At 45.2% G+C, this 13,884-nt stretch overlaps 1 protein-coding gene across 9 annotated transcripts in view; it reads right to left on the reverse strand.

The window, feature by feature from the left end:
• Positions 1-13,884, reverse strand: part of UBR5 (ubiquitin protein ligase E3 component n-recognin 5) — a 2,447,509-nt gene that overhangs the window by 1,345,178 nt on the left and 1,088,447 nt on the right. For all 9 annotated transcript variants that reach the window (XM_069621460.1, XM_069621458.1, XM_069621459.1 and 6 more), the window contains one exon: positions 8,591-8,709. In XM_069621460.1, coding sequence (XP_069477561.1) covers positions 8,591-8,709 — 119 coding nt within the window. The remainder of the gene's footprint in view (positions 1-8,590; positions 8,710-13,884) is intronic.

Consider the following 13,884-nt stretch of genomic DNA (forward strand, 5'->3'; position numbering starts at 1 on the left):
AATATAAGCTAACACTATATTATCACCAAAATAGGGTAATACTGAACTCTCTCTAATGGTAAGGCCAGTTTACCGCCAAATTACTACGGTACTGGCAAATCCAGAATTTGCCCCAAAAGAAAACCTCCTACACTGTCCTCCTATTCGCTTCAGCTTTTCAAAACCCTCCGTTATCGAGGTGGACAAAAGTTGTATTATCTCTTAAACCATCCAACTGCAAGGGTGACCCTTGCCCAGTCCAACTCATTAAGGATGCAGCTAGGGATTTAGCCCCCTTTATATCCAAGCTTATCAACGCATCCTTCACAACTGGCTCTATCCCCAGTAACCTTAAAGAATCATGGGTACAACCATTGCTAAAATTACAAACACTAGACCCACTGATCCCACTAATTACCGGCCCATCACTACAGTACCTTTTCTGTTGAAGATCCTGGATAGGGTCGCGTACTTACAAATCTAGAAATTCCTGGAACTTCACCACATTCTAGGAGCTCACCAACCTGGTTTCCACCCTCAACACGGAACAGAAACTGCCAGAATTGACTTGAAGGCCCAAATTGATGAACAGAGACAAAGGGAAATCGGCACTCCTCCTCATCAACCTTGACCTCTCCGCTGCATTCGACCTTGTGGATCACAAGGTCTTGTGCAGTCATCTAGACTCCGCAGTTCACTTCTCTAAAGATGCAATAGTCTGGATAGAATCATTCTTGAGTGATAGGACCATGAGGGTCTTCTCCCCAGCAGCAGACCCCATCACGATCACATGTGGAGTGCCCCAGGGCTCCTGCGCCTCCCCTACCCTGTATAACAGTCACAAAGCCCTTTTCCGATGATCTGTGCCATCTTGGTATCACCTACACTAATTATGCAGATGATACTCAGATCCTCCTCCCACTTTCGGGGGAATATGGCAAGGATTTGGCCTTGGTGAATAGGGTATACCTCATCATCCAGGCATGGATGGCTACACATGGTCTATGCCTGAATGATAAAATAGAGCTCATTATCTTGGGTCCACTACTAATCTAAAAAAAAGTAGGACCTGAATACTCTGCTTTCATAATTGATGGCAACCTTATGAAAGTAGCTACTGAGGTAAAGAGAAAAAGTACATTACAGACCGACATCCCCCCTCTAGTGTGCCTGTGAAGACAGGGCTAGGTACAGTAAAACTGCTCATTTATTGTGCAGACTAAGCACCTTGTGGGAAAGAATTAATTGAATGCAATATGGCAAAAACATAAATCACTTTAATATAAATTCATTAAAACATCTTTAAAACATGTTCTTCACTTCTACGCAAAGCAATCATACCTATCATTCCACTCATATGTTTTACAAACACGGGGTACTGCAATTTAGATTTTCTTCTAGCATATTAGTTATTTGTGATATGCATGACATAGGAAAAAACATTTAGTTTCCCTTTACGGTCGACATATGTTTCGGCCCTTAATAAAGTACCACCGTTGTCTGCGGTGGTCAATAAAACAGATGTTGGGCCATCTTCAGGACATTCATTTTTTCTTAGGTTAGTTTCGTTCCCCATTCACATAAAATGCCAGATCTACAACATAAATGATATATATTATAATATGAAAAAATCTTTCCCAGTTTGATTGTCTAAAGGTGATCGCTAGTTTATTGAATTTTAGACAAACGCACTGCACCCACCTGTGATCCGCACCTTTAATAGGGACCACTGAGCTGTGACTACTGGGTATCTGATTTTTCTCCAGTATCCGGAACCCTGCATTAGAGGGAACATAACAAATGAAGACCTAATCAATTGTCTGTTTATTACTTTGTTTTTAGAGAAAAGTTCCTAAGAGCTAGAAACTTACGAAGGGCACCTCTGTTGACAAATGACAGTACAACGTCCATTTAACTTTATTGCATTAAAACAATAAAGTTAAATGGACGTTGTACTGCCATTTGTCAACAGGCAGCACCACAGCTTACAGCAGTGAACCAAGTGGCCGAGCTACAAAGCACTGAAGCTGTTCATCTTGCATCATCACTTAACTAAGAGTGGCACTGAAGATACACCTACACAGAGGTGCCCTTCGTAAGTTTCTAGCTCTTAGGAACTTTTCTCTAAAAAAAAAAGTAATAAACAGACAATTGATTAGGTCTTCATTTGTTATGTTCCCTCTAATGCAGGGTTCCGGATACTAGAGAAAAATCAGATACCCAGTAGTCACAACTCAGTGGTCCCTATTAAAGGTGTGGATCACAGGTGGGTGCAGTGTGTTTGTCTAGAATTCAATAAACTAGCGATCACCTTTAGACAAACTGGGAAAGATTTTTTCATATTATAATATATGCATCATTTATGTTGTAGATCTGGCATTTTATGTGAATGGGGGACGAAACTAACCTAAGAAAAAAATGAATGTCCTGAAGATGGCCCAACATCTGTTTTATTGACCACTGCAGACAACGGTGGTACTTTATTAAGGGCCGAAACATATGTCGACCGTAAAGGGAAACTAAATGTTTTTTCCTATGTCATGCATATCACAAATAACTAATATGCTAGAAGAAAATCTAAATTGCAGTACCCGTGTTTGTAAAACGTATGAGTGGAACGATAGGTATGATTGCTTTGCGTAGAAGTGAAGAACATGTTTTAAAGATGTTTTAATGAATTTATATTAAAGTGATTTATGTTTTTGCCATATTGCATTCAATTAATTCTTTCCCACAAGGTGCTTAGTCTGCACAATAAGCAGTTTTACTGTACCTAGCCCTGTGTCTTCACAGGCCCACTAGAGAGGGGAAGTCAGTATGTAATGTATTTTTTCTCTTTGTAGACTCTCCCTTCCACCAGACTTGACCCCCCCCCCCCAATAACAAAAATAAGGGAGTACCCACTCATATAGCTACTGAGGTAAAGACTCTTGGCTTCTACCTCGACGCCACGCTTTCCTACACTAAACAAGTTAATGCCTTGGCTTCCACCAATGCCTACATTTGTAAATTCATCAGAACTGGCAAACCCTTCCTCTCCAACAACAGTTGCATCACCTTGGCCAGAGCCCTCATCCTGTCCAGGTTGGATTACTGTAACGCTCTTTATAATGGCTCCAATAAACATACCATCATAAAAATCCAAACTCTCCAAAATAACGCTCTCAGAGCAGCCTTAGGCATAGCTAAGAGAGAACATATTTCTGAGGTCAGACGGCAAAATAACTGGCTCTCCACTTACAACAAAATCCAACTAAAAACTGCTTTGCTTGCCTATAAATCACTGAACAATGCTGCTCCTAGCTATCTTGCTGAAAGATTGCATAGGACTTCCACTAGACCATCCAGACTTATCAATACTAACTGCCTCACCATCCCCAGGTTTAATTCTATCCAAGGCGGGTTTTGGGTGCGGGGGGGCAGCAGTTTTCCTGTGAAAGCAGCCCAGCTATGGAATTCCCTGCCACCTTCAATCTGAGCTCATCAATCATACCATAGCTTGAGACACAGTTGCATCGACTGGCTTAAGACTACTGATTACTAGCTACCTGCACCTCTTGCACATATACTTACACCTGCTGCTAGCGTTTTCATAATGGCCCTACTATGCCTGTTGATAATATGTATCTGCTGCCTTACTCTGTGTTTCTCAGCTGCTCCTAGGCTCATCTAGACTGAGCGTGTTCCCTATGTTCACTCCACGTCTGTCAATGATTTGTAACTTTTGATAATATGTAACTATTGTCCTTGTCCTATGCATTTATTCCTGTAACTAAGCTTTGAAACCTCTTGTAATGTCTGCGCCCTGGTACCTTCGAGTTTGGCGCGCAATATAAATCAAACTCAAAAGCCTCAGAATTGGAGGGAGTGCCATCTCAGGCGGAAAACAACAGCCTTTTCACAACACAGCTACCCCCAAATTACTAAGTTCCCCTGGAGCATTTTTCTCTCCATAACTTCTATCAGAAAAAATGGATTATCCGCAAATTCGAAATCAGAATTCATACAAGGAGCTAAAGAGCAGGTCTGTATTAGTTATGATCATTTGTCTAAACATTTGCACAATGCACTATGCATATGAAAGTATGCCTTTATGCAATTGACTGGATTTATAAACGTCCATTTCTCCCACTAATACAAGGAAAACCGCTATGACCTATATAAAGACTGGGGGGGGGGGAGGGGGCATCTGTATTTCGGCCCACTATATGACAGGTTTTTTATAGCACGCTTAATACCCAGAGGTTTCTAAGCGTGGACCCAGGGTTCGAACCTGCGTTGCTCTGTGTCGTCTTGCTTCCAAGGCGAGCAAGTTGCCCCCGAGCTAACCTGGGGTAGAGGCACAGAGTAACCTAGCCAAGGTTCTCCAATGGTAGCTATGGGTGAGCAAGCAAGGCTGAGACTCGAGAGCTGATGCAGGATGGCCCTTTGGTACAGTGAATCCACAAGCTCCCCACAAAGGAATGTCCACACACTATGCTAGGTGTTAACTAGTCCTTTGATTGAAGGATAAAATGTCAGGTAGATTTATACCAATAAATAAGACTCACTTTGTACTAGAAACATACAGGTAACAACTTAATTTCTATGTTTGTTTATTACATTTATAAAGCGCACCAGACCCAGGAGTAGCAGGGCGCATCAAGGATATGCGAAGCTTACAAAGTTACATAATGTACAGACAATATACAAATATTCACATTGCACAAGAAGATTATACAAAATACAAATCAAGATTCGCAGAAAGGCATAGTTATTTACATCTTCGTATGTAGGGTTGTACAAAATGTACAATCAATCAGCAGGTCATCCTGACGTGCCAAGGTTTCACAGGAGACTAATTCTCAGTCAGATTGAGGTGAGTGATGAGGTTCTTTCTGAAGAAAGAGTAGGGCAGGTCCGCTTGCAACTGATGAGGCAGGGAGTTCCAAAGTTTAGCGGGAAGCCATTACCGCCAATTTTAGAGGATTTTAATTTGGGTACTATCAGACAATTAGTGTTGACTGTTCTAGTGGGTCTACTGGAGGTTCTTCTAACTATTCCATCGATTAGGTAGCTCGGTGCAAAATTGTGTAGAGCTTTATGTGTCAGGGAGGCGATTTTTAATTGGATTTTGTTGTGGGTAGATAACCATTTGTGATGGCGTCTCAGAGATGTGGACTCTTGTTGATGCCTAGTGTGGCTCTGATGGCATTGTTCTGTAGTATTTGGAATTTTTGGATAATCGTTTTGTTGGCACTGCTGTAGAGGGCCTTGCAATAGTCTAGCCTTGATAGGATGAGTGCTCTAGCCAGTATGAGGCAACTGTCATTAGAAAGGAAAGGTCTACCTGCTCTAATCAGCTTGCATGTGTAGGCTTTGGTAGTAGCCAGATCATTTAGTTGTTTATTGAAGGACATTGTTGCGTCAAGGTAGAAACCAAGTGTTTTTACCTCTTTGGAGACACTGGTGTTACCGTCAATGATGAAAGAAGCATATTCGTGACCTAGTTTGGAAATGTTGGAAGTGGAGCCGAGGATTATCAACTCTGTAGTGTCATCATTCAGGCATAGGCCGTGAGTGGCCATCCATGCCTGAATGATGAGATAGATTCTATTCACCAATGCAAAGTCCTTGCCATGATCCCCAGAAAGAGGGAGGAGAATCTGAGTGTCATCTACGTAATTAGTGTAGGTGACACCCAGAAGGTCCAAATCATCGAACAGTGGCTTGGTGAATATGTTGTAGTGAGGAGGGGACACACAGGAGCCCTGAGGGACCCCGCACAAGACGGGGGTGGGATCAGCAGCTGCAGAGGGCGGGAATACTCTGCTAGTTCTGTCACTCAAGAATGATTCTATCCACTTAACAGTGACTGTGGAGAAATGGGCTGCTGTCTCAAAGTGCCTACAGAGGACCTTATGATCGACCAGGTCGAATGCAGCCGAGAGATCCAGTAGCAACAATAATGCTGTTTTCCCTTTGTCTCTCAGCTCATCGATCTGAGTCTTCAGATCTATCAGGGCAGTTTCTGTCCCGTGTAATGGTCGGAATCCTGATTGTCGGACCCCTAGGAGTTTGTACTGTTCGAGGTGTTTTTGGATCTGTAGGTATGCAATTTTATCTAAGATTTTAAGTAAAAATTGTACCGTTGTGATACGGCGGTAATTGGTTGCAATAAGTGGATCTAAGGTTTCCTTCTTGAGAAGTGGGAGCACCCATGATTGTTTGAGATTAGCTGGGACTGTGCCGGAGGCAAAGGAGGCATTAATCAGTTTGGATATTAAAGGGGAGAGGTCTCTCGCAGCCTCTTTTATGATATGGGCTGGGCATATATCTCCTTTACAGTTAGACGGTTTGAGGGTGGTACTATTGTTACCTTTAAATTCAGTTATAATACACCAACTACTGACAGTTATTACAAAGCATTTAAATTATTAGGCAAGGGTTAACCTCAAACATTACTATAGAAAGGCAGGTAATACTTGGAACATAGGTAGGATGCTTTCTTTAGTGTAAAAAGACTATACCGTTGGGAGGATACTCCCACCTGGGCAACCTGTGAGGGAAATGTTAAGGTGTACTTCAGGTTGCATATTACAGCCCGGTCCAAATATACGTATTATGGTCTGCTTCTGTTTATACAGGTCCCACCACCCCCAAAGTCCCTGGGAAGCCACAGAAGAACAGGATCCAAGATGAATCTGGGACCCCTGGATGAATCCTGAGAATGGGAGATGCTTTTCCTCGTCAAAGTACCTTGGAAGTCGAAGTGGGAGAGTTTCTCTGCTTTACTCCAATGCCCCACCAAGGATGGACCCCCCGCCTCCCTTGGAAGAAGGAATTTCTGGGACGCTTGCGTCTAACAGGAGAAGGGAACCAATCAGTGTTGGAAAGGCAGAAATGCAGGTCTGTGACAGAGGTCACAGTTGACAGGTTGCTACGCCACCCCTGGATGCCCCATGAAGTTGAAACTTGCTTTGTACCTCAAGGTTTGGTGGTCATCAGCGACTTTCGGTGGCGTTCGGGTGCTGTGCCAGTAGTAGGCTTCTGGTTTCAGTATTTTGCTGTTGCCCACCTTACAGTTCTTCAGTGCAGCGCGGTCGACAGGACGGCTTCTGGTGACTTGGAGTCTAGCCCTGGACTGCACTGCAGACCCTCACCAAGTTTGCACCTTCGGGATGCTTTCATCTGTGTTTGGTGGCAGGAAACCAACTGGCTGGCACTCTTCTGCAGGCGGGGACCCTTGATCTTCTCGGACATGGAAAAGGGACAGATGTCGTGGCTGCAGTGTCACTGAAGATATCTTGTGTTACTTGAAACTTTGGCAGCTATGGCCTTTGAGCATTACTATGGCCAGGTACCCCTTCTTCTGGGCAATGCACAACAACTTGGCCTCCAGCGATCACAAACACTCCTCCGGACCCTGGATGACACAGATGGACACAAGATGTCCAGGCATTCCTCTTCTGGACCCACAAAAGCACCTCTGGAATGGTAGGCACAAAGGACTGGCTTCCAGGTCAGTTCAGGTGAAAAGCAGCAGTTGCACAATGTCCCCTTGTAGCTACGGGAAGAGGTTTCCTATCCAGGTCCTCTCTGGTTCAGTCCTCAAATCAGCAAAGCAGCTTTTGGAATTGATGAAGAGCTGCAGCCGCAAACGTCTTCCTCCAACTGGATTCAGGATACAAGCTTAAGACTTCAGCTTCTGCTTCAGTTTTGACTTTTAGCTTCTGACAAGGAATAAAGTGAGGGGCCGCTAGTTATACACAAATGTTCCCCATTAACTCAGGATTATCCAGGATCAGTCAGTCAATCACACCAAGTGCATTCTTGTAGCTACCAATCATGCTCACAGGCATTCAAGGCCATTCACCCAAAACCAGACACCCATAACACAGGGTGTGGATTGGACACAACTCCCAGCCTTACAGAACATTCACTCAGTTTCAGGCAGGACCGCAGGCATTGTGACACATCCAAGACCAGACACACACAACACAGAATTGGATTTCACACCTCTCTATTCAGGCAGGACCCCCCCACCCCCGCCCATAGTGTGCACCCACAACAGAAATCCCTGTGAAGGTTACTGCTAGTCTAGCAGCGGCAGCCCCAGTTCCATCTACGGTCCTTCCACCCAACATCCAGTCAGGGGAAAGGAACAGATACAGGGTTTATCAGGACTTTGAGAAACAAGAGGGGAAAGGTAAAGGAAACAAAGAGGCCACCTTGCCTTTGTCCAGGAATCCATTGATTCAAATAGCGGGGCCAGGGTGTCCCAAAAAGGGAGTACACCCAGATCAACTGTCTAGTCAGCATGTAGATGCCACCAGCCCATACCCTGCTCTTTGGGCAATACACATGTGACCCGCAAAGCACAAACACTAGGGGTGGAAGGGTGTACCCTACCCTTGGGTGCCATAAAGGTACCCCCCGCCCCCAAGGGTCTTTGTTCACCAAGAACAAGAATGAAGTGCTGCACTGCCAGGGGTCCAAACTGGACTCCTGTGCTGAAAATAAGCAGAAACACAGCCTAAGTAGGTAGTGGGAAAAGGATGGGGAGGCCCTGTCCCTCCAAGGCATTTCCAGCATCCTATAACATGCAATATTGTTTCAAAGAGTACCTCACCTTCGGGATTTGCAGTTTTGCGGTTGCGATCTTCGCGTATTCGGGGAGGTCTGTATTGGCAGTGCTCTACAGTTTGTCTGGCTACTGTCTGGACCAAAAACAGTAAGAGGTGTTCGCCCCTGTAATATGAAAAGTAACATTACTAGCCATAGCAACGGAGTTAATAGCAAAAACAATTCCACACAAAGCTTATATGGGATACATTACTCACCGTAAACGTATTTCTGATGCTTGTATCTGCTTAGATTCACATGCTGTGCATAGGCCGACATCTAGTGGACGCTGTGGAGTATTACAGTTGTTGTTTTCGAAATTCGAAAAGGGACGTCGACATGGCGTGCAGTAATACTAGCCCTAGCGTGACGTCCACTGTACCCATAGGTCCTTCGCGTGTCAAGGTCTGTCAAGTTTTTTTCTGACATGCGGTAGCGATCTGCGATAGTTTTATCCAAGCAGATACGCATCAGACAAGCTCATAAGCATCCATGTGCTTTCTCTCTGAGGGGAGGAAGGGTGGGCACATGTGAATCTAAGCAGATGCAAGCATCAGAAATACGATTACAGTGAGTAATGTATTCCTTCTTAGGCGTGTGGAATCTGCTTAGATCACATGCTGTGCATAGATTAGCAAGCAGTGTTAGGAAAGATGGTGGGATGTGAGAAGGTTCATGGGTGAACAGATGTCTTAGAACCGCTTGTCTCACCTGTGTATCTGTCTTGGAATGAGGGTCAATGCAGTAATGCCGAGTGAAAGTGTGTACTGAGCTCCATGTAGCTGCTTTGAAAATGCTGTCTAGAGGGACATTTGCAATGAAAGCCAGAGTGGTTCCTGTGCTCCTTGGGGAGTGAGCTCAAGGCGTGAAAGGCAGTGTCTTGTTTGATAATGAATAGCACGATTATATACATCTGACTAGCCATCTGGAGATAGCATTCTTGGAAATGCGGTCTCCTTCTCTGCCTGGTGCTATGGAGACAAACAGTTGGTCTGTTTTTCTTAGCGGTCTGGTCTTGTTTACATAGTAAAGGACCACCCTCCTCATATCTAGTGTGTGGAGTTTTACCTCAGCTGAGCTGGTGGGGTTCTAAAAGAAAGCCGGTAGCTCAATAGACTGGTTTACATGAAATTTAGAGATGAACCTAGGGCGAGTACGTAAAACCAGTTCGTCCTTGTGTATGATAAAGAAAGGATCCTGCACTGACAATGCTTGTATTTCACTAACTTCTTATGGAAGTAATAGCCACTAAGAAGGCAGTTTTGTAAATCAGGTGTTTAAGATTTGATTTATGCCTGGGCTCAAAAGGGGATCCATGAGCTTAGCGAGTACAACATTGAGATCCCATCCTGGCGGCAGATTTGAAATCGGAGGGTGGAGTCTCTTTACTCGCACTATAAATGCTTTGATGACAGGCACCTTCCACCATGAGACCTGTCGGAGAATTCTCAGAAATGTGCTAATTCCCTCCACCTTAGAGACACCCAGCAACTTTCCTGGATTTTGAGAGTGAGAGTGAGACCCTTTTTTCCCCCACTCTCTCATGTATTGTAATGTGATTTCTGAGCTTTGGGTTTATTTTGGTTATGGAGCCTGACAAACTCCATAAACAAAATCTTTTACATTGTGTCACACAGCACCTTCAGTGCAGTGACCCTGGAAAGTCTTCAGATTTCCACAAGGATTAAATACCTTCTCTGGGATAAACTACTGTTTCCCAGAGCAGTAAAGGGAAATTGACTTTACTTACATTTGTAACTTTCTAGACTCAGCACACACTAACTTACAATAGGGTGCTGGAGGGGTTACCTAGTATCCCCTTTGTCTAGCTTCTCATGTAACATTTTTAAGTTACCCTTTTCTTACTGAATGGTTGGTGGCAGTCGTTTCATTTTTAACTACCATGGTGTGCATTTACCGCAGGCTGCATTCGCAGCTGCAGTAAAGCACCCAATGGTGCCATTTTTGTGAAAATGGCCACGGTCTTCATTTTTCACCATTTCATTGTGGAAAGGTCTTTCTTGAGATTTACTCTGCACGCCAAACCAGGTTCGGTCCCTTTGTTCACTTTGCCTTTGGCGGGATTCACGAGTGAAGCCCGCCTCTGGCTCCAGGGTGTCTGGGGTAGGCAGGAAGTGAGGAAGGTGCCCAAAACTCCCTGTGCTTAGTTTCCAAGGAGACCCAAATGCACTCTGTAGTGATTGGCCGGCTGACTGACGGGAGAATCCATGTTATACATGTCCGGATCTGGGTCATCATCATCCCCATTGTAAGGGTCTGCTGTCTCTTGACATGCATAGAGGTCTTCATTGTCAGTGTCCAGGTCATACAGGTCAATGACCAGGGGGTCTTGCACTATGGTATCGGGGCGAGACCTTTTAGAGGGGGAGGATCAGGTATCTGAGAACCAGAGGCTGCTGTTGTGGGAGGGGTGGACTGGAAACTGGTGAAATAATTAGGGTCTTTTTCATAAAAGTTTGCCATGAAGGTCTCCCTCCTCATGACCCTATCAATATCCTCTCACAGGACCATTGGGTAGAGGTAGGAATGGACATAGGTTCAATAGGAAGTCCCTGATTGTGTGGAGTGGATGGGACTTGAGATGAAGGCTGGGCCGCCTTCTTTAGGGCTGAAGATGAGGAATCTTTATTTATTTATTCGCATTTGTTGAGGGCACAGGCAGCCCGGAGGGTCCTTACTCTTGTGAGGGGGCCTACCCTCCTGGGACATTTCCATATGAGGGTTCTTAGAAAACATCTTCTTGGAATCCCTACCTCTAACTAGGCCCTCTGCGACATGCTTTTTTTACCAAATGGGCTAGACCTGCCTGAACAGGGTTTTTTACTGTTTGACGAAGAATGTCGAATTTCAGCTACAGGCTGATCCGAAGTCTCATCTTCTGACGTACAACGTTCGGGAATGGTTTTGCTCACATCTGTTCTGTCTTTCGACAGTCGGGGCCTGTCATTTGGCGATCTCGATCTGGAGTGCCCAGAGGGCAGAGATTCAACGGACCTCTCCCTAGATGTCGTGCAATGGCCTTTGCCCGACACATGTGTCGAGTCTCGGTTGTGTGTTTAGTGGACACATGTGTCGAGTCTCGGTTGTGTGTTTAGTGGAAGGGGTTGTGAGAACGCCCTTGCCACCGGGTGTCATCTCCGTAACAAGGCTGCCGGCATTTCTGATGGGGTGTAACGCTCACCTGATTCCCACAGAGACGCTGACCCGAACTGGACTGCTACCGTTTCTTCTATCGTGAGGCGCAGGGCCCGGAAGATGCTTTGGACGGGGCCTCCGAATTTGGATTGCCTGGCTTGTAGAGTAAGTTTTCTGCAGGTGGAAGAAAAGGGATTGATTACCAGCTGGGCTGGAAATGTGTTCCCACCAATCTCCCGTTTCTCACTCTTCTTGACCCCCAACTTGGTTTCTGCGAGCTCTCACCTTAGGTATTGTAAAGATGAGCTCTCCATCCTGCTTCAGGTGCAGGGGTGCTTAGAATCCAGTTACGTCACTGGATGGGAAATAGTTGCGGACTCTGTGTCCTTCGTTTCTCCTACGGTAGCCATAAGTATGAGTGTCTTTTCTCCACAGGAGCCGGGGCCCAGAAACCTAAAGCTGGTAAGTCTCTTGGTGAGTATTTGTTCTCCGTGCTTAGTTAGTGCTCACCATGTATTCCTCTTATGCAGGTGCTGGGATGTAGCTGGCGTCGTAGCCGCGGTGGAGGAAGGTAAGTTCAAGAAAAGCGACTGCTTACTTCTAATGATTGTCTTTTTCTGTTTTTCAGGTGCCGAGATGCTGCCGGCGTCGTGGCCGCGGTGGAGATCGGCGAGGCCACGGATGGGTAAGGCAAGGCTGCGCGGCTGCGAGCGTTTGAGAACGCTGCTAATCTTGTACCTTTCCTTTGCAGGATCGTGGGAGGTAGGATTGCTGAGGCCGGATTCCGTTAAGTAATTTCTAATGCTCGCCTTCTCTTTTCTTGTCTGTTTGCAGGTGTTCCGGGTGCTGGCGGGCGTGTCAGGAGCCAGGATGCAGGAGCCGACTCGGTGAGCGTCCTGCTGCTGATGCAGAATAAGAAAGAGGAACTCAGCGAAATAGCGTCAGTCTATGATGGTGGAAAAAAACAATCTGAGGAACCTCGATGCGTGAAGGATCAGGAGTACAGTGGACGTCACACTAGGGATAGTATTACTGGCATGCTTTGTCGACGTCCATTTTCCAATTCCGAAAACAACTAATACGCCACAGCTTTCACTAGATGTCAGCCTATGCACAGCATGTGATCCAAGCAGATTCCACAAGCCATATATATACATATACATATGATACATTACTCACCATAATCGTATTTCTGATGCTTGTATCTGCTTAGATTCACATGCTGTGCATAGGCCAACATTTAGTGGAAACTGACGAGTATTACAGTTTGTTTTTCAAAACTTGAAAATGGGCGTTGACACAGGGTGTGCCAGAAATACTATCCCTAGTGTGACGTCCACTGTACCCATGATCCCTCACGCGTCAAGGACCCTCAGATTGTATTTTTTCTGACATGAGGTAGCATGAGTAGCTGGAGTACAGATAATCCAAGCAGATAGAAAGAAAAGACTACAAGCATCCTTGCGCCTTCTCTCAGAAGGGAGGAAGGGTGGGTCGCAAGTTAATCTAAGGAGATACAAGCATCAGAAATACGATTATGGTGAGTAATGTATCCCTTCTGAGGCTTGTGGACTCTGCTTAGATCACATGCTGTGCATAGATTAGCAAGCAGTGTCAGAAGAAGGAGGTGGGATGTGAGAAGGGTCATGAGCAAATAAATGTCTTAGAACCGCTTGTCCCACTTGAGTATGTGTCTTGGAATGGATGTCAATGCAGTAGTGCTGAGTAAAAGTGTGAATAGAGCTACAAGTAGCTGCTTTGCAAATGGTGTCAAGGGGTACATTTGCAATGGAAGCCAAAGTGGCCCAAATGCCTCTTGTATAGTGGGATCTTGGTGTGAAGGGCAAAGTTTTTTCAGAAAGGGAGTAACAGCTGGATATAGTTAACAATCCACTTAGAGATGGCACCTTTAGAGACGCAATCTCCCTCTTTGCCTGTAGCTAGAGACAAACAGTTGGTCTGTTTTCCTTAGCGGTCTGGTTTTGTTTACATAGTATAGGACCGCCCTACGCACCTCTAGGGTGTGTAGTTTCACCTCAGCCGAGCTTTGTGGGTCTAGGAAGAACGCCAGAAGCTCGATGGACTGGTTCACGTGGGATTTAGAAATAAACTTAGGTGAGAACCTAGGTTGTGTACGTAAAACCA

Source organism: Ambystoma mexicanum, chromosome 5q (assembly GCF_040938575.1).
Source record: "Ambystoma mexicanum isolate Mex_15411 chromosome 5q, UKY_AmexF1_1, whole genome shotgun sequence".
NCBI classification, from domain to species: Eukaryota; Metazoa; Chordata; class Amphibia; order Caudata; family Ambystomatidae; genus Ambystoma; species Ambystoma mexicanum.